This window comes from Eublepharis macularius, chromosome 9 (genome assembly GCF_028583425.1).
Source record: "Eublepharis macularius isolate TG4126 chromosome 9, MPM_Emac_v1.0, whole genome shotgun sequence".
NCBI classification, from domain to species: domain Eukaryota; kingdom Metazoa; phylum Chordata; class Lepidosauria; order Squamata; family Eublepharidae; genus Eublepharis; species Eublepharis macularius.
Window position 1 is genome coordinate 2580747 of NC_072798.1, and position 23724 is coordinate 2604470.

The 23724-nt window shown below is 47.4% G+C and overlaps 1 protein-coding gene across 2 annotated transcripts; it reads right to left on the reverse strand.

Moving 5' to 3' along the window:
• Positions 1-4512: 4512 nt before the first annotated feature.
• LOC129336220 (C-type lectin-like) lies at positions 4513-14350 on the reverse strand. Of its 2 annotated transcripts, XM_054989293.1 has the most exons (5): positions 14306-14350; positions 12403-12653; positions 7312-7443; positions 5466-5586; positions 4513-4728 (listed from the first exon to the last, which is right to left on the reverse strand). In XM_054989293.1, exons 2-5 carry the CDS (start codon positions 12634-12636, stop codon positions 4649-4651), a joined length of 567 nt encoding a protein of 188 aa, XP_054845268.1. In that variant the 5' UTR covers positions 12637-12653; positions 14306-14350; the 3' UTR covers positions 4513-4648. The 2 variants fall into 2 exon arrangements, with proteins under 2 accessions (XP_054845268.1, XP_054845267.1); XM_054989292.1 differs by lacking the exon at positions 14306-14350 and having other exon boundaries at positions 12403-13078.
• Between the last annotated feature and the right edge of the window lie 9374 nt (positions 14351-23724).

Consider the following 23724-nt stretch of genomic DNA (forward strand, 5'->3'; position numbering starts at 1 on the left):
TTGGGAAGCCTTTACCTTTATGGGAGGGAATGAGCTGGTCACAACAAACACCTGGCCACATGTGGTTTTCGAGGCGCCTGCCTCTGAGGCAGCCAGGGGCGGCCATGGTTGCCCCCCACCCCTGCTGGGCCTCACCCAAAGCGGCAAGTGAGCGGGTGGGTTCAGGTGAATGGGCGGTTTGCACTAATCTGCGGAATGCCCCCCCACCTCCTCCTTACCTGTCAGCGCTCCGTCGGTCATCACCAGGTGGGAGCGCCAGAGTCAGGGCACCTGCAAGGAAACGGGAGAGCATGCAGTTAATTTGCAAAGTGTCATTCCCTTCTGCCACGGAAGGGTTAGTTTGTTTGTGCTTAGTTAGAAGCAACTAGCATGCATCAGTTAGCTGTGGAGTCATTCTTTCTATCACGGTAGAAAGAGAGTTAGGCAGACATTTGCACCTCTTCCCCTTTATGCGAAGTTCCCCCAGTTTTTCGCAAAGTCCCCTGAGTGCATTCTGCGCCTGCCAATGTGAATGCCCTCAGCCCGTTTCGGTTTTCAAAGGGGCAATGCCACTCAGCAGACGGGCAGAGCCTCCGGCCGAGTGCTCACTTACCTGGGGGTTTGGGCGGCGCTGGCCGGATGTTTTGTAGGGCGCGGTCGCAGGTGATTGGGTGCAGAGAGGGGGGCTCGTCCACGCCGGGCGCGCACGCTGATTGGTCCCCGGGATAGTTCTCATCCTATGCTCCTTCGGGCCATAGGGGCGGGGCGGGGCGCTCAGAGAGGGGGCTGATTTTTCGCCGTTCCATGGACGCCTATGGGCTACGCCTTCTTTTTCCGTGGCGTAGCTTTTTTGCGCCGCTGTGGGCGTTCCCGCTTCTGGAGGAGCTTAGGGAGCGGACTAACTCCGACCCCGCCTTGCTCCCCGCCCCCCCCTGCGTCGGCGTAGGGCTCTACGCCACTCCTGCGCCGCCGCCCGGGCGCCTGTGGCTTGCACCGGTGCTGGCCCGCCGGCGGGCCAGCGCCGCGTCCTAGCGCGGGCGGAAGGCCACTTACGCGGGCGTACGGGCTAGATGCGCCCTCGCAAGCCTTAGTTCGGTTCCTGTTCACTTTCCGTGCCCTTCTTAGGATTGGGCTGCCCGGGATGAATCCTGTTTGATCTTCATGTAATCAATTTGAAATACATTTTCTAAAACTCTCTGCCATTATTGCTGTAAAGATTTTATAATCCACATTCAATAAAGAAATTGGCCTATATGATTGCAGTAATAATGGATCATTCAGTAATAATGGATCATTATGAGAGTTATAAATATACTAACAATATATCATGTTGGTATTTTCTTTCCATCCAGTATCTCATTCATTACCTTTTGTAAAGATATTGCTATTATTTCTTCAAAACATTTGCAATATGTTGCTGTTAATCCATCTGGTCCAGGTGCTTGACCGATTTTTAGTTTCTTGATAGCTGAATCGATCTTTTGTATTGTTATTGCTTGGTTCAAAATTCTTCTCGGCTCCATTGTAAATTCTTTAATTGATACCTCAGATAGATATTTCTCCATCTCAATCTCATTTATTAATTCCTGTTCATAGATATCTTTTAAAAAAAACCTTTTATTTGCTCCTTCATTTATTGTTTTGCATAGTTTACTTTCTTTCCTAATTCCAGGAATTCTTTTGTCTGTCTCTTTTCTTAATATGCCAAATTTCTCCCATGTTTATTCACCCTTTCAAACTGCCTTTGCTTGAAATATTTCATTTTTTTCTGTCTTGATTTGTGATGTTCAGTGGGCTGCCATCACAAACACACATGTACACACACCACTCTGAAATATTCAGGAACAATACACATTATTTGGAGAAAGCCAGTCCCCCCCGGCCTGCACTACTAAAATGAGGGGGGAGCATTTTGGGGGACCAGTAGAGGCAATGGAGGTTTATCCCTGCCCAGTAGTGGAGCATTTCCAGTTTCAGGGCCCAGCATCGGGGTGGGCGGAGTGGGAGTGATTAAAATTAGTGTGTGTCATGGAGAGGGGGAGTTCAGTTACAGGTGAAAACAGTTGGATAGGGGAGGAGTTAACAGCTCCCCGTCCTCCCCAGTATGGTGCCTTCCAGGGCTTTTTTCCAGCTGGAACGTGGTGGAACAGAGTTCCAGAACCTCTTGAAAATGGTCACATGGCTGGTGGCCCCGATCGCCACTTTCGGGTCAGGTTGCAACATTCCCCAGGCCAGTTTGGCTAGGGATCCTGATGGTGCTTTGCCATCTTCTGGGGATGAACAGGGGTCACTGGGTGTGTGTGTGGGGGGGGGGGAGTAGTTGTGAATTTCCTGCATTGTGCAGGGGGTTGGACTAGATGACTCTAGAGGTCCCTTCCAACTCTATGATTCTATGACTCATATTAAGGTGGGATTAAGGTTCAGAATTTTTGAGAGGGAAGTTTGATTCTTCTGTGTCTTGACCTGGGGCCAAGCTACAAGTGAGGAATGACACTTGAACGGCAAGTGAACAGACTCACGTGTATTCCTCCCTGTTCACTTGCCCTCCACTCGATCATGTAGTGATCAAAACCCTTTTAATTGTCTGTCCCATCTTTTATCGCCTCGTACCAAAGATTCTTTTTGCCCATCGTAGTAGGTAGGCCTGTAAAACACCACATTCAGAGTTCTTCAGAGTAACCAGACTGGTATTTTTTTTTGAGATTCAAAGATCAGGTTTGGGGACAAGATTGAGGTGAGGAGTCAGTGCTGCAACAGAACTCTCCACCCCGAGGGAAATTAATAGGGAGACCGGGTCCCCTGATTCAGTGAGAAACCGCCCGGCTTCCCTCTCCTCAGCCCTCATGGCTCAGTGAGGCGGAAAGGGGAAAATACCTGGCAATTCAATGTTGTATCAACACTGTGATGTCCCTTCCAGCAAACACCTGGAAATGAAGTCGTTGCTCCGAATGTGACACTCTAGGATTTGCCAAATCCTAAAACATCACATTCGGTATGGTGACGTCACTTCTGGCATGATATCATCTTCCTGTCCCCTCCCTTTCTAGAGATTGGGTGGTGGGCATTCCATGATGTCTCAACTTCAAGAGCCTACAGTCTGCGATCCCTTCCCTAATATTCCTACAGGGAAAGGAAATATCCCCTCGCATTCTTTATCCCAGAGTGGTTAAAACAGAATTGCAAGTTTTGCTTCAAGTATGACCTACTGCAATTAAATGGACCACATTCCCTGCATACCATTTTGAGATTCTACAAGCTACAGACTGGGGCTTCCCAATAACATTTTTCTCTCCCCCCTCCCCACACTTTTGTTTTTATATTGAGCATCCAGCCTCATACAGAGACCTGAGGAAATCAGAAGTCTGCTTTATTGGTTGCTCCCGATAAAAACCATATCGCATTGCTGCTGGTTTTGGATTTTTTTCCTGTGTTTATCCACACTCTTTGTCAATGTGTATTCTTTCTAATTTGTTAGTCAAAAACATTAATGTGGATCTGAGCTCAGATACTGAAAACGGTGTGTTTCAGTAGCCCTGTTCATGTGTTACAGTGAACGCTCATGCACCCTGCCTGGGTGTGCTTACATCCGTTTGTAAGGAAGAATGAATGTGCATTCGCTTTACAAATAAAACCGTGGATCTGTACCTGGATAAATGTGAAGTTTCAAATCACACGTTCAGCTGTACACTCATTGCCTGTAACAAGAAAATTACTCAATGCCCATACAAAGAAAAATCAAGTGTACACTGCATACGGGTTGTATGTGTGCACTTAATGTAATTTGTGAACAGGGCTAGTGTGCAGTAGTCTCTGTTGTTCCCTTGCAAGACTGTGACCACAGCCTTCTTGCTAAACATTTTTTGACAGAAGTTATCAGATGTGATCAAATGCTGAATTCTGCTCCAGGCCTGGTCATAGATCCAGAGGAGTTAGCCATGTTAGTCTATAGCTGCAAAATGGTAAAGAGTCCAGTAGCACCTTTAAGACTAACCAACTTTATGGTAGCATAAGCTTTCAAGAACCACAGCTCTCTTCATCAGATGCATCTGACGATGCATCTGATGAAGAGAGCTGTGTTTCTCGAAAGCTTATGCTGCAATATAGCTAGTTAGTCTTAAAGGTGCTACTGGACTCTTTACTATACTCCAGTCCTGGTGTCTGCACCAAACTGGAAACCACAACCCTGCCTACAATCCATGACCACAAAAGTAGGCCTCAGTGACTGAACGCCAGGCACTGGGGGTGGAATTGTACGTCCATCAACACCTTGTCCTTGGGAAAGAGGAAGGCGTGATATGGGACTGGTACTGCAGGACACAACTTGATCTGCAGCAGATGGCCTCAGTTGAGTCCATGGGAACAAACTGACAACTACTCAGTTTAAGTCAGCAGCTGGAGCAAGCCATGGGGTAAGGACAGTCAATAAACAGTGGTAGTTTCTCTTGGGGCCAGTTGTTCCTCTGAAGAGGCTAAATGATGAGCATAATATCAGAAATGCATCTAGGAGACATATTAGGAGCATCAACAGTGAATTTATTGTGAAACAAGGATGATCAGGATAAAGGAAAGCAAAGTAGGAGATAGACTGGAATCCGGAGGGATATTCATTATAGAAAGGACTGTTGAAGCTCTGATGCCAGGCCGGGGGGCATCGGAAATCAGATCTCTTTCAACCCCGATATTTAAATGGCATTTCGCAAATGTAGCTGTACCTGGTATGACAAAGATCGTCATTCCATTTATAGTACTCTGAAAGGGAAAAAGAAAGAGAAGCTAGTCAGTCCAAGCTTGGTGCAGAACGCTAGCTATTGTCCCTTGGCAGCATATCTAGAGAAATGGACTGGGCACATCTGACTGGGTGCGAGGCATGGGATCTTTCCCCTCATCTCTGAATGTCAGTTCCTTGGGGCAGACCCATGACTTCTATTGCTCTGTAAAGGGCCCAGCACATTGCTGGCCATAAAAATAGACAAACAAGGATGATGAGACAAGGCCCAAAGGGGAGGTCAGTGGGCCAAGAAGCATCCTGATGAAAGATGCCAGAAGCAGTCTGAGGAACTGGAGACTGAGCCCTACGAGGAAAGGCTGAGGGCCTTGGGGATGTTTAGTTTGGAGGAGAGGAGGTTGAGGGGAGACATGGTTGCTCTCTTTAAATATTTGAAAGGCTGTCATTTGGAGGAGGGCAAGGAGCTGTTCCAGTTGGCAGCAGAGGGTAAGACCCGAAGCAATGGGCTTAAATTACATGCACAAAGGTAGCGGCTGGATATTAGGAAGAACTTTTTCATGGTCAGAGTAGTTCAAAGGTGGAATCAGCTGCCTAGGGAGGTGGTGAGCTCCCCCTCACTGGCAGTTTTTGAGAAGAGGCTGGATGAATACTTGTCAGAGATGCTTTAGGCTGATCCTGCACTGGGCAGGGGGTTGGACTAGACGGTCTGTATGGACCCTTCCAACTCTATGATTCTGTTATATATATTTAGAAGTCTTACTTGATGCATGTGTCAGCCGCACACAGACGTGATCAACGTTGCAGAGATCTGGCTGCCCAACCTCCCAAGGGGTGTACGCCGGATTGTAAGGTGTTCCATCAGTCCAGGCCCAAGAGTTGCACTGAAGGGAAAGAAAGAGGCAGCAGTCAGAAGAGACCCGGGGCAAAGAGCACCACAGCAAGACCCTGAAAAATTACATGGGACAGACATACCAGGCAACGGGGAAACCAAAGACGGACAAAATGCTGCCTGGATGGAGGGTGAGAGAGGGAAATGCATAGCGGGGGTTAGAGGCAGCCATATGCCTCCTGCTCTCCCTTTGACCAATCCATTCAGGCTTTCAGAGGGAAATCTGCTTTCTGGACGGTGGTCATCTTCCTCGTGTCCCCTCGGCCGGCCAGCTGTAGCAGAGGCTGCATCACGGAACCCCACGGCGTCCTCTCTTCCCCCTGAAGATGGCACTGGGCTCACATTGGCAGAGCAAGGCGGGGTGGGAAGAGATCACTCCTTCAGGATGCTCCCCCTTCCAATGGGCCTGGAGCGGAGGATGCCTGAAGTGGGTTGGCTTCATGGCCGTGAGCCAAACTAGACTCCATAATGGTCAAGCCATGTGCAATAGCAAGCATTTATTTAATTTTATTTGTTTTTATTTATTTATGTCATTTAGTGTCTTCCTTTCTCTCTGAGACTCAAGGCGGATTACACAGTGTGAGATTAGTACAGTCAGTATCAGGAACATTTCCATAAACAATGCCATAGGGTGAAGAAATACAAGTTCACAAAGACATAGCATTAGCAGGAATCCAATACAACGTAGCAGTGAGGTCTATGGTTCCTAACTCATTAGCAGGTTATCTGAGATCTCCTCCTTACAATACAGCCCTCCTGTCTGAGTAAAAAGCTTTTTCGAATAATTTGGTTTTGCATCATTTGCCGAAAGCCAGGAGGGTGGGGGCTCTCCTCACCTCCTCAGGCAGGCCATTCCACAGGGCGGGGGCCACCACAGAGAAAGCCCGTGTATGGGCTGCTGTTGATTTCGCCCCTGTACAGGCCAGCACCTGCAAGAGACCCTGTTTGGAAGAGCGAAGCTGCTGTGGAGGAGCATCGGGTCGGGGGGAGGCGGTCCCATAGGTATGCCAGACCAAACCTGTGAAGAGCTTTTTAAGTGATAACCGATACCTTGAACTGAGCATGGTAACTAATGGGTAGCCAGTGGAGTGTCTGCAGGATGGGAGTGATGTTCAAGCTCCTGCTCGCTCCTGATAACAGTCGAGCTGCAGCCTTTTGTACCAACTGGAGTTTCCTAGTTAATTTAAATGGGAGACCTCTGCAGAGTGCCTTACAGTAGTCAAGCCTTGATGTTACCATAGCATGGATCCAGGTGGCCAGGTAGGCAGGTGGCATGCTGCTGAATCCTCATACAACACCCAGCATAGTGTGATATGTGCATGGCACCTACAGGAAGAGCAGGAGGGAGGGGGCACCAGTGTGCCTCCTCCGATTCGTGCAGATTTCTTGCAAACACCCGTGGCCAACTGAGCCTCATTGTGCAGGAGTCCATTTCAAGAGCTCAGAGTTTTGCCCCCCTCCCCTGCCAATGGCCTCTGCAAAGCTCTGTGTAGCTTCTTCTTCTGATCCCCCCCCTCTGTATATATGTACACACCCAGCCCCTCCCCCCATATCTATAAACACCCAAACACATACACGTGGCTTCCGTGGACTATGCCCAGTTAGAGGCAGCCATGCTTGATCTTTGGAAGAAGAAAGGAAGAACTCGAGCAACGGGGTGAAGGAGCGGGTTTGGGATGAGGACGGGGGCCAGTGTGGTTGTCTGTGCCGCACTCACCTCGTCCACATTACGCAATCCAATCCAGATGTCTTGTTCAGCCTTCTGTACCAGATCGGCGAGGAAGACACTGTCCGCAGCACATATGATGGACGTGAGGTGGGCATGCTGGCCATGGCTCTGGCATTCAGCCTACAAAAAAGTGAAAAGAGGGCAGCGGGAGCTGCTTAGAGAAGGACTTTGAGAGGAAATGGAGCCATACCTCTCATGCCCTCATAAAGACATGGGATCCCTGGAGGACACTACGAGGCAGAGGGGACCTGCCCCCACGGGGAGATGCTGTTTTTTCCTCCCCTCAAAATCAGCATGTTCCAGTGTTGCTTGTGAGTAGACTGTTTTAAAGGTCATGGATTGGGGTGTGCAATTTGGTATTCTGATGGAATGACAGTCGTCGTCGTAATAATAATAATAATAATAATAATAATAATAATAATAATAATAATACCTCCCCCCTTGCCAGTGCAGCCACAGGCAGGCAGGCGGGCCGGCCAGTGTCACTGGGGAGGGACGGGGAATGAGCCGCCTGAAAGGAAAGGAACGCCCCTCCTTGGGCAGGAGAGGGGGGGCTTCCCGGTAACAGCCTCGTCTTGCAGCCAACCGCAACTCACCAGGGGAGCCCACGGGCAGGACGCCAAGGCAGGAACTGGTGTGCTCAGAAGCGGACCGCAGGCTTTCGGCAGATCCTATGCTGCACCATTGGGGTGGTTTTGAAAGGGAGCTGCCCTGACTCGTAGGCAAGGGAAGTTAAGCTAGGAGCAACTTGCAAGCAGGCGGTTTCAGGAGTCCCTCCCAGCAGAAACAAGCAAGAGCACACAACAACAACATTCGACTTATATACCGCCCTTCCGGACAACTTAATGCCCACTCAGAGCGGTTTACAAAGTATGTCATCATTATCCCCACAACAACAAACACCCTGTGAGGTGGGTGGGGCTGAGAGAGCTCTGAGAGAACTGTGACTGACCCAAGGTCACCCAGCTGGCTTCAAGCAGAGGAGTGGGGAATCAAACCCGCTTCTCCAGGTTAGAGTCCTGCGCTCTTAACCACTACACCAAACTGGCTCACTGCTGTAGGGAGGGTTACTATTCAACAAGATCATCATAAAATCATTAGTGGACATGCTAAAGAAGACCTGCTATATTAATCAGGCAATCAGTAGATACATTTCTCTGTAAAAAGTATTGTTTCTCACTATCTCCCTCCACCAAACCGTCCACTCACAATGAGATTCCGGCTGTTTCTAGGCCTTGCATTCCCTGTCTCTTCCCCCCTCTTCCCTCAGAGCATTTTACTTGGCCTTGAATTCTCCAGCTCCCCATATAAAGGTGCCAACCCTGAGTTGGGAAATACCCGAAGATTTGGGGGTGGAGCCTGGTGAGGGTGGGGTTTGGGGAGGGACTGGAGATCAGCTGGTTATAATACCCTAGAGAATCCTCCAAAGCAGCTATTTTCTCCAGGGGAACTGGTCTCTGTCATCTGCAGATCTGTTGGTCATAGATCCAGAGGAGTTAGCCATGTTAGTCTGTTGTTGCAAAACAGTAAAGAGTCCAGTAGCACCTTTAAGACTAACCAACTTTATTGTAGCATAGGCTTTTGAGAGCTACAGCTCTCTTCGTCAGATGCATTGTCAGCTTTCAAGAACTACAGCTCTCTTCGTCAGATGCATCGACAGCTTTCGAGAACCACAGCTCTCTTCATCAGATGCATCATCAGCTTTTGAGAACCACTGCTCTCTTCATCAGATACATCATCAGTTTTCGAGAACCACAGCTCTCTTCAGCAGATGCATCTGACAAAGAGAGCTGCGGTTCTCGAAAGCTGACAATACATTTGACTAAGAGAGCTGTGGTTCTCAAAAGCTTATGCTACAATAAAGCTGATTAGTCTTAAAGGTGCAGATCTGTTGTAATTTGGAAGATCTCCAGGCCCCACATGGAGGCTGACAACCCTATCTCCATCCCTCTTCCACTCATCCTTGTGTGACCTGCTTGCTTTTCCATTCTCTCCTCTTATTCCCTTGTTGTGGATTTAAACTCCTGCTGCTGGCTTTCTCTTGCATCTGTCATCCACCTGCTTTTCTCTGCAGGTCCCATTCAAACCCTCTTTAGAGCCAAGCTACAAGTGACGAATGACACTTGACGGGCAAGCGAACAGACTCACATATATTGCTCCCTGTTCACTTGTGCTCCACTTGATCATGTAGTAATTATGTAGTGATCGAGTGGAGCGCAAGTGAACAGGGAGGAATACGCATGAGGCTGTTCACTTGCCATTCAAGTGTCATTTGTCACTTGTAGCTTGGCCCTTACTCTGTGGTCCCTCCCTGAAAAACTCTCCCCCACTGTCTGTTTGCACCCTCTCTCCCAGGGGGCCTTTGGAGGTTCTCACCATCCCTCTTGCGGCTGCTTTTGGGAAATCCCACCAACTGATCCAGTTACTTTCCCTACTTTCCCATTTTTGGACCAATCTATGAGCCAAACTACAAGTGACGCCTTACACAGGTTGGACACTTGTCAGCTTCCCTCAAGTTTTGTTGGGAAATGTAGGCATCCTGGTTTTACAGCTTGGCTCTCCATTACATCCTCATCAAAGGCTCCTAAGTAAGCTCAGTAGCTATGGGATAAAGGGCCAAGTCCTCTTGTGGATCGAAAACTGGCTAATTAATAGGAAACAGAGAGTGAGCATAAACGGGCACTTCTCACAGTGGAGGGTGGTGAGCAGTGGGGTGCCACAGGGGTCGGTATTGGGTCCAATGCTTTTTAACTTGTTTATTAATGATTTGGAATTGGGATTAAGCAGTGAAGTGGCTAAATTTGCAGATGACACGAAATTGTTCAGGGTGGTGAAAGCCAGAGAGGATTGTGAGGCACTCCAAAGGGATCTGTCGAGGCTAGAAGAGTGGGCATCCATGTGGCAAATGAGGTTCAATGTAGCCAAGTGCAAAGTAATGCACATTGGAACCAAAAATCCAAAATATAAATACAAGTTGATGGGGTCTGAACTGGCGGAGACTGACCAAGAGAGAGATCTTGGAGTCATGATAGATAACTCACTAAAAACGTCAGCACAGTGTGCGACTGCCATAAAAAAAGCTAATGCTATGCTAGGGGTTATTAGGAAAGGGATTGAAAACAAATCAGCCGGTATCATAATGCCTCTGTATAAATCGATGGTGAGGCCTCATTTGGAGTACTGTGTACAGTTCTGGTCGCCACACCTTAAAAAAGATATCATAGCACTGGAAAAAGTACAGAGAAGGGCAACTAAAATGATTAAAGGGTTGGAACACTTTCCCTATGAGGAAAGATTGAGGCGCTTGGGGCTCTTTAGCCTGGAGAAAAGACGACTGAGGGGAGACATGATAGAGGTTTACAAGATAATGCACGGGTTAGAGAAGGTCGAGAAAGATGTGTTTTTCTCCCTTTCTCACAATACAAGAACTCGTGGGCACTCTATGAAATTATTGAGCAGTCGGGTTAGAACAGATAGAAGAAAATACTACTTTACACAAAGGGTGATAAACACATGGAATTCGTTGCCACAGGAGGTGGTGGCAGCTACAAGCATTGCCAGCTTCAAGAGGGGACTGGACAAATATATGGAGCAGAGGTCCATCAGTGGCTATTAGCCACAGGAGATAGATGGTATTCTCTTTGTGGGGAGGTGGTGCTCTGTTGTCTTGGTGCTGGAAGGAAGGCAGTGGGAGGGCTTCTGGAGTCCTGGCCTCACTGACAGTCCTTTAGATGGCACTGGATTTCTAGCCACTGTGTGTGACAGAATGTTGGACTGGATGGGCCACTGGCCTGATCCAACATGGCTTTGCTTATGTTCTTATGTTCTTACAGCTGCAAGACCAGGATGCCTACATTTCCCATCAAAACTTGAGGGAAGCTGACAAGTGTCCAACCTGTGTCATTCGTCGCTTGTAGTTTGGCTCTATGTCATGTATTGTCTTGCCCGCAACTTCCACAAGCCAGAATAGTAAGGAGTCCAGTAGCTCCTTTAAGACTAACCAACTTTATTGTAGCATAAGCTTTTGAGAACCACAGCTCTCCTCGTCAGATGCATCGACAACTTTCGAGAACCACAGCTCTCCTCGTCAGATGCATGCATGCTCCAGAGCTGTGGTTCTCGAAAGCTTATGCTACCATAAAGTTGGTTAGTCTTAAGGGTGCTACTGGACTCTTTACTATTTTGCAACTACAGACTAACACGGCTAACTCCCCTGGATCACAAGCCAGAAGGAGCTTTTTGTTTTTCTTTCTATAAGAGCCTTAGAAACAGATGATGATTAATCAAAATCAGTCTAAAGGTGACCTCCCTAGTGAATAGAGGGACCCTTTTGATGAACAACACAGGTTTTGAAAAGCAAACTAGCAACACACTGAGAGAATGAAAGGATCAGCTGTTCCTAAAAGAGGATGAGTGGGAAGAGAGGAATCTTGCTGCTGCCCCATGAAAAAGTAAGAGGGGGAACCATCCGATCCAGAGGGAGAGCTAAGCGTGGCCTGGGAGCTCCTCTCCCATGGAGGCATGCCGTCTGGCTTTGGCCCTGCCCAGGGTTGAATGCATTCCTGCCTGGTCCCCTGCCTCCTGTGCAAGAATTGCAAGGATACACCACCCACCCGTGGATGATAATGTGCTCTAAAGAATCAACAGTTCAAACTACATTTTAGTGAAATATACCACATAATCAGCTAAAGGGGTCAAGAAAAGGCAGTTTGGTATTAATCACTTCTTGTGGCCACCAATATTTTGTATACATATTAGTGCATATTTATTACAGGATAGAGTTATTTTGATAGAGTCTATTGCTTTAGAGCGTATGACACTTCGTTCCGACATTTCATTAAAATGTATTTTAAATTATTGATTCTCTAGGGCACATTATTATCCACGATTGGGTAGTGTACCTCGTGGGTAGCTTTATCAGCTTTTGTATACCTGTGGAGCCTCTTTGTGTGTGTGTGTGTGTGTGTGTGTGTGTGTGTGTGCGTGCGTGTGTGTGTGTGGTGCAAGAATCACAGCAAATGCATGTTTGTGCGTGCACGTGTGAACATGTTGTAGGAAAGAATCAGTATCCAAACTCACCTGTGCCTCTTCGAAAGTCCTGGGTGTGTCGAAGTACCTGTAGCAGTAAAAGCCACGACTTGTCCATTTCTGGGGGCATAATTTATTCCTAAGGAGTTGATACTCAGCGTGCAGGTAGGTCAGGTCTTCCTGTTCTTCGCCAGGCACACTTTCCTCTCCTGTCTCCACTGGGTTGCCAGAGGCCATCCAGATAAGGAGGCAGAAGAAGAGGCTGAAATATGCTCCCGGTCCCATCTCTATTTCTTCTCCTCCTGTGAAGAGAGCATACACACTGAACTCACAGAAAGCATCTTTGTTTGAACTGACCCAGAAGACGATCCCTATTGGTTCTGGACGGCAGAAAGCAAGACGAGCACCAATCTGGACCAGACCGTCCTTTCCAGCCGTCTCTTTCGCAGTCACCAGGTAGAGGCTCCTTTCTACTGCCTTCAATCTCTTTGTCCCTCTCACCCATCTGTTTTTCTCTCTACCGGCCTCATCCATTCCCCTCCTCATAAGAAGGAGAATTCCATTAAGCTGATAATTCACGTGGTCTAGAGTTGGACCTAAAATTGCTTATGTTCCATTTCAGCATTTCTTCAACTCTGTCTTGGATCCGCTAATGCTCTGTCTTTGTAAACTTGTGTTTATTTACCCTACGGCATTCTTTATGGAAATGTCCTTGAAACGGACTGTACTAATCTCTCACTGCGTAATCTGCTTTGAGTCTCAGTGAGAAAGGCGGACTCTAAATGACATAAAAATAAATAAATAAATAAATTCCTAGTAGCCTTGGACAGACTTATCCCCCTGAACTTGCCTAATCTCCATTTAAAATGACTTCCACCCATTGTCATCAACTCATCTTGAAAAAAAGAAAAAGCAGGCCCCGCCCCCCGCCTGCACTAGAGAAGGATACAATCAACCACAAAGTTACAAAGCTATTCACACTCTATTAAAGTGCCCAGTGCAAACAGTGAGTAAATATGTACACTACAAATTCTCATACAGTCATTCATAGTTGCTATATAAATATATAAATAGCAACGATTTACATTTCAATAAACATTTCAACAGCCCTTCCAGTAATATTAATCACTGTCCAATAAGAATGAGTAATCCGTCTTCTTAACTCTCTCTCTTGTGGAGCTATCGGGATAAGGTCATGAAGTGACATGTGCAGACAAATTGTGGGCAAGGCAGGTAAGTGCATTGAATTCGAATACGTTGTCAACATCCTCTTTTTCTGCTTATCACCTGACAGGTTGGATATTGCATCCCAGGGGGGGTGGACTCTTGACATGCAGGAGATCTGACGGCTCTGCAACCTTGTGAATCTATGATTCTAATCAATGGCTGATTCCACACACGTTGGATAATGCACTTTCAATGCACTTTATCAATCATTTGAGGTGGATTTTTTGTTCCGCACACAAAAAAATCCGTTCCAAATGATCTATAAAGAGGATTGGAAGTGCATTATCCAACATGTGCAGAATCACTCATTATTTCCCTTAAGAACTGACCTGGCATTAAGAAGGTGCGTACCCAAATAGGTAGGGGACTACAATGGGACCCCTGGAGTTGAGGCTTGCGAAGAAACAGGCAAGAGGGCACAGCCCTCAGATGTTGGGTTCCAGCCACAATTCCTAGGCCATTCCTCCCTAAGAAAAAGTTCCCCACCCCAACTTTTTCTGCAAAAAGGAGATTGAATGAGTCCCCCAACTAACGGAAGGAATCCCCTATGTAGTGACTTACTGGTGTCTCTTCTCCCCCCCTTCCCACCACCCGCTGTAAGAAGAAGCCTCTCTGGTTGTCCCATCCACCCCAGACTTTCAGCTCTAGTATAGGTAAGATTTCTGCACTCCTTCAAGTGCTGAACATATTTCGTGTGGAGAAGGGAAGGGAAAATTCAGGGACTCACCGAAATGTTGAGCTGCGAAGGCTTGCTACTTCTGTCCGATATTGAGAGAAGCCTGAGGCAGCTGTGGACACCCTCTGGAATTTATATAGCCAGCTGTTTGGAGGAACTCTGGTGAAAAGGTCAAGCAGGAAACACACTCAGGTGCCAAACCCAGTGACCAAATTCCCAAGAAAACATTCTGGACCCTGAACTCCCTCGCCCTGGGGGAGGCACCCATCCTGTGGTCGTCTGAGCCAAGAAGTAAGATAAGCCCTCGGGAGCACCGGGCTGGCTGCCAGCCCCACCCCGAGGACCCTCCTTGCTCTGTGCTGAGAGAGGGACCGGCAGCTGTGGCAATCCCTTTGGGGCTCAGCATCCCAGGCAGCCCCTAAAACTATCCTGAGACTTCTTTGGTGTGCTTTGTAGGGATTTCTTCTGGACATTGCACAGGACCACATGATCAACTAGATTAATTATAGTAAAGATCCAGAGGAGTTAGCCACGTTGGTCTGTAGCAGCAAAATAGAAAAGAGTCCAGTAGCACCTTTAAGACTAACTTTATTGTAGCATAAGCTTTCGAGAATCACAGTTCTCTTCGTCAGATGCACTCTTTTCAATTATAGTAAAGAGTCCAATATCACCTTTAAGACTAACCATCTTTATTGTAGCATAAGCTTTCAAGAACCACTGCTCTCTTCATCAGACGTATCTGACGAAGTATCTGACAAAGATATATCTGATGATGCATCTGAATCTTGACTTCCAGAAAGCTTTTGACAAAGTTCCTCATCAAAGGCTCCTAAGTAAGCTCAGTAGCTATGGGATAAAGGGCCAAGTCCTCTTGTGGATCGAAAACTGGCTAATTAATAGGAAACAGAGAGTGAGCATAAACGGGCACTTCTCACAGTGGAGGGTGGTGAGCAGTGGGGTGCCACAGGGGTCGGTATTGGGTCCAATGCTTTTTAACTTGTTTATTAATGATTTGGAATTGGGATTAAGCAGTGAAGTGGCTAAATTTGCAGATGACACGAAATTGTTCAGGGTGGTGAAAGCCAGAGAGGATTGTGAGGCACTCCAAAGGGATCTGTCGAGGCTAGAAGAGTGGGCATCCATGTGGCAAATGAGGTTCAATGTAGCCAAGTGCAAAGTAATGCACATTGGAACCAAAAATCCAAAATATAAATACAAGTTGATGGGGTCTGAACTGGCGGAGACTGACCAAGAGAGAGATCTTGGAGTCATGATAGATAACTCACTAAAAACGTCAGCACAGTGTGCGACTGCCATAAAAAAAGCTAATGCTATGCTAGGGGTTATTAGGAAAGGGATTGAAAACAAATCAGCCGGTATCATAATGCCTCTGTATAAATCGATGGTGAGGCCTCATTTGGAGTACTGTGTACAGTTCTGGTCGCCACACCTTAAAAAAGATATCATAGCACTGGAAAAAGTACAGAGAAGGGCAACTAAAATGATTAAAGGGTTGGAACACTTTCCCTATGAGGAAAGATTGAGGCGCTTGGGGCTCTTTAGCCTGGAGAAAAGACGACTGAGGGGAGACATGATAGAGGTTTACAAGATAATGCACGGGTTAGAGAAGGTCGAGAAAGATGTGTTTTTCTCCCTTTCTCACAATACAAGAACTCGTGGGCACTCTATGAAATTATTGAGCAGTCGGGTTAGAACAGATAGAAGAAAATACTACTTTACACAACGGGTGATAAACACATGGAATTCGTTGCCACAGGAAGTGGTGGCAGCTACAAGCATTGCCAGCTTCAAGAGGGGACTGGACAAATATATGGAGCAGAGGTCCATCAGTGGCTATTAGCCACAGGAGATAGATGGTATTCTCTTTGTGGGGAGGTGGTGCTCTGTTGTCTTGGTGCTGGAAGGAAGGCAGTGGGAGGGCTTCTGGTGTCCTGGCCTCACTGACAGTCCTTTAGATGGCACTGGATTTCTAGCCACTGTGTGTGACAGAATGTTGGACTGGATGGGCCACTGGCCTGATCCAACATGGCTTTGCTTATGTTCTTATGTTCTTATGAATAAGAGAGCTGTAGCTCTCGAAAGTTTATGCTACAATAAAGTTGGTTAGTCTTAAAGGTGCTACTACACTCTTTACTATAATGAATATTTAGGATCTATTGTACAGTTTTCCAAGTAACATAAATTAATTGTACATTATATTTTAAATCTTTACTTAATTTTGTCCCAGTGTTCTGGTGGTCACTTCCCCTGGGTTCTCCTTTTGAGTCAGTGTTATTCTAGAAAAGAGACCAGTAGCACCTTTAAGACTAACCAACTTTATTGTAGCATAAGCTTTCAAGAACCACAGCTCCCTTCTTCAGATACATCTGATGAAGAGAGCTGTGGTTCTTGAAAGCTGGCCATGCATCTGATGAAGAGAGCTGTGGTTCTCAAAAGCTGACCATGCATCTGACAAAGAGAGCTGTGGTTCTCAAAAGCTGTCTATGCGTCTGACGAAGAGAGCTGTGGTTCTCGAAAGCTGGCCATGCATCTGACAAAGAGAGCTGTGGTTCTCAAAAGCTGTCTATGCATCTGACGAAGAGAGCTGTGGTTCTCGAAAGCTTCTGCGACAATAAAGTTGGTTAGTCTTAAAGGTGCTACTGGACTCTTTACTATTTTGCAACTACAGACTAACACGGCTAACTCCTCCAGATTAATTGTGTGTTTCTTACTTCTAATTTCATTGTTGGACCTACATCCAGGCAAGAATTTGTTAAAAGTCAGTAGCCACCACTGATTGGATTAAAAGCACCACAGAGCTCCTATACATGACAGGAGAGAGATATGTCTAGGGCTTTGCTGAATTGCTCTTTGCCATCTTCCAATCTTTAACCACAAATCTCTTTTTGAGCGACACTTTCTTAGTAACTTGGCAAAAGACACCAAGGTATTCATAGATCCAGAGGAGTTAGCCGTGTTAATCTGTAGTTGCAAAATGGTAAAGAGTCCAGTATCACCTTTAAGACGAACCAACGTTATTATAGTATAAGCTTTCGAGAACCACTGCTCTCTTCATCACATGCTCTGCTGTGCTCTGTGGCTCTTGAAAGCTTATGCTACAATAAAGTTGGTTTGTCTTAAAGGTGCTACTGGACTCTGTACCATTTTGCAAGGTATTCATGACTGCAGAGTGAGGCAAGATTACTTAGAAACCAGTTCCATTCCCATCATATGGCATACATTCACTTAAGGAAGACATCTGGTCCATAGACAAACAGAAAAGACACAGAGCTGTGACGTTAATAAGTACCTAGGGATGCTCAAGTGAACCTCATTTCACGTGCCCCCCCTCCAATTTTCCATGCACTTGCTCGCACTATCACACCTCCTTTTGCTCCACATATCAGTGTTCTCCTCAACTGCTAAAAGTATCCCAGTGTCCCCGACATCCATTTATTGAAATGCAGATCTTGACACTTTCTCACACCTTAAAGAAATGCAAATTGGCAATTCAAAGGAGACTACAGTATCTCCCCTCCTGCTTGTATCTGAAGAAGGGAGCTCTAACTCTCGAAAGCTTATACCTTGAAAATCTTGTTGGTCTCCAAGGTGCCACTGGACCCTGTGGAGAAACGCCCTGGTGGTTTCTGGAGTTCCCTTTCTACGGGCTGCAGAGAGGAGGGGCGAGTTCTGGAGTGGAATGTGATGGGAGGGAGAGCGAGTCAGTCAGTGGGAGTTGGGAGTGGGCAGTTGGTGGCTGGAGAGTGGAGGGAGAGATGGCTCGGAGGGGAGTGGTGGATCTAGTGTAACCCCAGGTCACCCAGCAAGCTTCCATGGCAGTGTGGGGATTCAAACCTGGGCCTCCCACATCCTAGTCTGACACTGACCACTACGCCACACTGGCACTGACCTACAAAACCCTTTAAGAATCTGCACCCCAGAGAGCTGTGGTTCTCGAAAGCTGACGATGCATCTGGCGAAGAGAGCAGTGGTTCTCGAAAGCTGACGATGCATCTGGCGAAGAGAGCAGTGGTTCTCGAAAGCTGACGATGCATCTGGCGAAGAGAGCTGTGGTTCTTAAAAGCTGATGATGCATCTGATGAAGAGAGCTGTGGATCTCGAAAGCTTATGCCTCAACCAAGTTGGCTAAAGGTGCTACTGGACTTTTTACTATTTTGCAGCTACAGACTATCACGGCTAACTCCTCTCGATCTATAACTCCTATGGATATTTATTGCTTCCTGTTGACAAGAAAAGAACAAAAACCATGGAGGGCTGTCCCTTTTACGCCAAACATTGATTGCAGCCAATCTGTTACTTAGACATTTATTTATTCGTTTACTTTATTTATACCTCACCTCCACTTTATCCACACAACAACTCTGTGAGGTGGGTTAGGTAAGAGGATGTGACTGGCCCAAGGTCACCCAGCAAGCTTCCATGACAGTGTGGGGATTCAAACCTGGGTCTCCCACATCCTAGTCTGACACTGACCACTATGCCACACCGGCACTGACCTACGAAACCCTTTAAGAATCTGCACCCCAATATTTGCAGCAATATCTGCTCCAAGGTATCATCAGTAGGGCCTTTTCCATAGGGAAAGCCCAGAAGGGCGGTTGTCCAAAGTCAGCATTTGACCAGTTCTGCAGAACTTGCCATCACCTGCCAGTAGTTCAAAGCCCAGTCTTGGCACCGCTTGGAAGGACAGTTGTCCAAAGTCAGCATTTGACCAGTTCCGCAGAACTTGCCATCACCTGCCAGTAGTTCAAAGCCCAGTCTTGGCACCGCTTGGAAGGACAGTTGTCCAAAGTCAGCATTTGACCAGTTCTGCAGAAAATGCCATGTAGAAAGAGAGTCAACACCCAAGAGTTCAATGCCCGACTCCTAGCCTGGCTTGGGAGGCCAGTTTTCCATTCTTGTCTCACAGACAAGGAGCTTTGCCACATCTCACTTTTGTCCTTGTGAATATTAATATTATTTTTCAAACATAATCTGGGACTTGCAACAAACACTGCAGCCTGTTCTGCGTTTGGTCCTAAACTCCCCCATCGCCAGGCATTTACGGCTGTTCCTCCCAGGAATACATCCCTTACAGTGCAATCCTAAACAGAGTTACTGCATTCTAAGCCCACTGAAATCAAGGGGCTTAGGCTGGAGTAACCCTGTTTGGGTTAGCACTGTCAGCTTGCGATTTAAAGACCCAGCTGTCGTTTCCAGCTCAGAAACAGAAAAGACTTTGGATATCAGTTTGGAAATGCCCACCAGCTCCACCCCATAAGTTCTCCCTACAGAATTCTCTTCAGTGGGCTTATTTTACTCCCCCGCCCCTTTCCCTTTTACCAAGATTCATTTTCTCAATATTCCTTCCCTTCCAGAGCATATTTATTCCTCAAGACTTCAGTTTTTCTCTGATAATAATTGCTTATAAAACAACAGCAACAACAACATTCGATTTATATACCGCCCTTCAGGACAACTTAACACTCACTCAGAGCAGTTTATAAAATGTGTTGTTGTTATTCTCACAACAATCACCCTGTGAGGTGGGTGGGGCTGAGAGAGCTCTGAGAGAGCTGTGACTGACCTAAGGTGGAAGTGTTGGGACCAAGCCTTTCATTTCATTTCATTTATTTGGGGGTTTTTTGTCTGCTCTCCCCATGGCGTGCTCAGAGCGGAATAACAACCAGGATAAGATACATTAAAACATATATAAAACACATAAAATCATACAATGATAAAACTGAGTTCATACAACAATAAAACTCAAGATTGTGCCCCCCCCCCAAATATGCCCTGCCCTATTAACATTCACTGGGTGGGAGGTGGAGAGAGTAACCAGTCTGATGGAAAGCTCAGAGGGGCCACAATACCCCACCTATTAGGGTTGCCAGCTCCAAGTTGGGAAATTCCTGGAGATTTGGGGGGTGAAATCTGAAGAAAGTGGGGCTTGGGGAAGGAAAGGACCTCGGCATGGCATAATTCCCTAGAGTCCACCCCCCAAAGTAGCCATTTTCTCCAGGTGAACTGATGACTGTGGCCTGGAGACCAGCTGTAATTCCAGGAGATCTCCAGCTACTACCTGGAGGCTGGCAACCCTACCACCTATAGACAGGAAGCTGGTGAAGAGGCACTATATGTCTGGCGGAACAACTCCGTTTTACAGGCCTGATGAAAGGATATGTCTGGTTGGGCCTGAGTTTCCGCAGACAGTGTGTTCCACCAGGTCAGTGCCGGGACTGAAAATAGACCTGCCAGACCCCCGGTCTGGGCCACCCTCCCACCCCTGCCCCTACTTACCTGGCCAGCAGGGGGCGGCGGCACACCCCTGCAGTAATGCGCACCCCCGCGCACAGCAGCTGCCGGGATCAGGCCTGTTTTGGCCTGGATTGGGCCCCCTGTGGAGCGCGGGAGCATTCCCGCGCTCCGCAAGGGCCCACAACGGACCCGATACGCGTCAAAATGGGCCCGATCCGCACCAAAGCAGATCGGGCCCATTTTGGCACGGATCGGGCCCATTTTGGGCTCCTGCGAAGAGCAGGAGCGTTCCTGCACTCCGCAGCAGCCCCCAACGGCACAATCCAGGGGCTGCATGATGATGTCACTTCACAGAAGTGACGTCATCATGCTTACAGGAGCGCACGCGCACCCCCCCCCCAGGTAAGAGCCAGGCCCCAATCTCCCGCTGGGAGATTGAGGGGGCCTGGCAACCCTAACTGAAAAGGCCCTGGATCTGGTCAAGGCCAGGCGAGCCTCCCAGGGGCCGGGGATCACCAGTAGATTTTTTTCCAGCTGATCAAAGCACCCTCCAGGGCATATATGGTGAGAGTAGGGTTGCCAGCTCCAGGTTTAGACATTCCTGGGGGTTTGGGGAGAGGAACTTGGAGAGGGTGGCGTTCTAGGAGGAGAGGAACCTCAGCTGTGTACAATGCCATGGAGTCTAGCCTCCGAAACAGTCATTTTCTCCAGGGGAACTGATCTCTGACGGCTGGAGATCAGTTGTGATTCCAGGAGATTTCCAGCCGCCACCGGGAGGCTGGCAACCCTAGGTGAGAGGCGGTCCCATAGATATGCTGGTCCCAGTTCGCTAAGGGCCTTACAGGTTAAAACCAAACCCTTGAGTCTGATTCGGAATTCCACGGGGAGCCAGTGCAGCTGTTGCAAGACGGGAGTTGCATATGTGCCCTAAACGGAATACCATGCGCAGCTGCATTCTGGACCCGTGGTAATTTCCGGACCAGACCCAAGGGAAGCCCTGGCTAGAGCAAGTTACAGTAATCTGTCTGTATTTTATAGCCGAAGGCGTTGATAATGCTTCTAAAAAGTGGCAAGTAGCTTTTCTGCTGAATAGGCCCTTTCAGTGTATAATACGTTTGTTATTCCTGATGGGGAGCCAGAAGATATTGAATAAATTCTTGAACAATTCAAGAAATATTGCACTCCTTGGAAGAATGTGATATTTGAACATTATTCTTTTTGGAATCCTTTATGGCAACATGGTGATACCATTGAACAGTCTGTGACTGAGCTTCAACTCAAAGATAATTTGAATTTGGGTCTTTAACTAATGACATGGACAGAAATAAAATAGTGTTTAGCGCAATGAACAAGTTAAAGGTAAGACTTTTAAAGGAACCTGACCTTACTCTTGAGAAAGCAGTTGAGAGAGATGTCGGCTAGCCAAAGTAACAACAACTCAGCTGCAAACTATGGCAATTTTTTCTAAACAGCTGCATGAAGCGCCTGTGACCGATAAGGATTGTGGGGAGTTTCCAGTCCAGGTGCTTGGACAGGGGAGGTCACATCCTGAAGGCAGAGATAAAGAAGGTCTTCACTGCGGTATTGTGCATAAGCCTCAAAAATGTCCAGCATTTGGAAAGGTTTGCTACAGATGTGGAAAGAAGCATGTGCTTATGTGCAGCGCAAGCAATTCTACGACTGACACTAAACAACCTAGGAACTACCCACTAGGATCGTACTTATAGCAATAAGAGTGGACTCTATGGTCCATTTTATTTACAGCAATAGTAGTAAAGTCTACGGATCCCAATCTATCCCTGCTTCTCTCTGAAACTACTTCCTTACAGTACAGCCCTCCTAGCTGAGTGAAAAGCCCTCTTGAATCATTCAATTTTGCATAGTTTGCAGAAAGCCAAAACTGTGGGAGGTTTCCTAAGTTCTTCAGGTATGCCGATCCATAGGGCGGGGGCCACCCCAGAGAATGCACGTGTACGGGCAGCTGTCAATTTTGCCCATGCACAAAGTGGCACCTGCAGAAGGTCCCGTTCAGATGAGTGAAGCTGCTGGACCAAGGCTAAGAAGAGTTTCGTAGGTGATAGCCAATCCTTGGAATGAAGGAGAGTTCTACAGATGCCACAGATGTCCAAAAAGACAAGTAAGTGGGTTCTAGATCAAATCAAGCCAGGATTCTCCCAAGAAGCTAAAATGACAAAACTGAGGCTATCGTACTTTGGCTACATCATGACACGCCAAGACTCACTGGAAAAGACAATAATGCTGGGGAAAGTTGAAGGCAGTAGGAAAAGAGGAAGACCCCAAACGAGATGGCTGGACTCAATAAAGGAAGCCTCGTCCTCCAGTTTGCAAGAGCGGCACAAGACTGTCAATGAGACGATGTTTTGGAGGTCATTCACTCACAGGGTTGTCACCATACGTTGGAAGTGACTTGACAATACAAGACACACGTGTGCAGGTTTCTGCATTTTCTGCAAAACTGGCCAATTGCTGACTTTGGAAAACTGCCCTTCCGAGCCGTGCCAAGACTGGGCTTCGAACTCTTGTCTGTTGGCAGGTGGTGACATTTTCTGCAGAACTGGTCAAAAGCTGCGTTTGCACAACTCCCGATTGTCCATCCATATTCCTGAAGAACTGCACTTTGTCCGTGCTAATATTGGTACGCAGGCAGGGAAGGATTCACTGCTCTGTCAAAATGGCAGGGGGACTGGCAGCTTCTTCCTCCCTGGCCCCATCGCCACTGTGCTGTAATGTCTGTTGGACTGAAGTGCCCTCCCAGCACAGCTGAAACGTATTTAGGGCTTTACTGTTTTCCTCGTAGTTACTTGTTGGCGTTCTTGGAGTCTGGGAGCGGCTGTTTGTTTGGAGCCTTTTTGTGTGATGCCAATAAATTGAACTATGTGGGACGTCTGAGTGACGTCATGAGGATCTTTTATAATCTGAGCTGATACAACGATATTACAGCCCCCCCACCCCTTACACAGCAGTTGTCTCTTTCTCCTCCCCTGCCTGTCTGCTTGCCCCCCCATCCGTCCATCCTGCCTTCTCCCCCCTCCCTCAACTGCCAATGGGTTGGTGGTGGTGGCAGCGTTTCCGGGTGTTCCACCCCTGGCTGACCACCATCTCAGTGGGGGCTCCTGCTCCCGCCTCCCCCTGCCTGCCTGCCTCGTTTAAGAAATGGTGGGGCAGAAGCAGCGGTTCCTTCCTCATATTGT

Coding starts and splice junctions, on each gene's coding strand:
- LOC129336220 (XM_054989292.1), bottom strand. CDS start 12,897: ATGAGGAGGGGAATGGATGAGGCCGGTAGAGAGAAAAACAGATGGGTG. Junction 7,444..12,402: donor GGACTTTCGAAGAGGCACAG/GTGAGTTTGGAT, acceptor ACTTTTTTGTAG/GCTGAATGCCAGAGCCATGG. Junction 4,729..5,465: donor GCGGCTGACACATGCATCAA/GTAAGACTTCTA, acceptor TTTCCCTTTCAG/AGTACTATAAATGGAATGAC.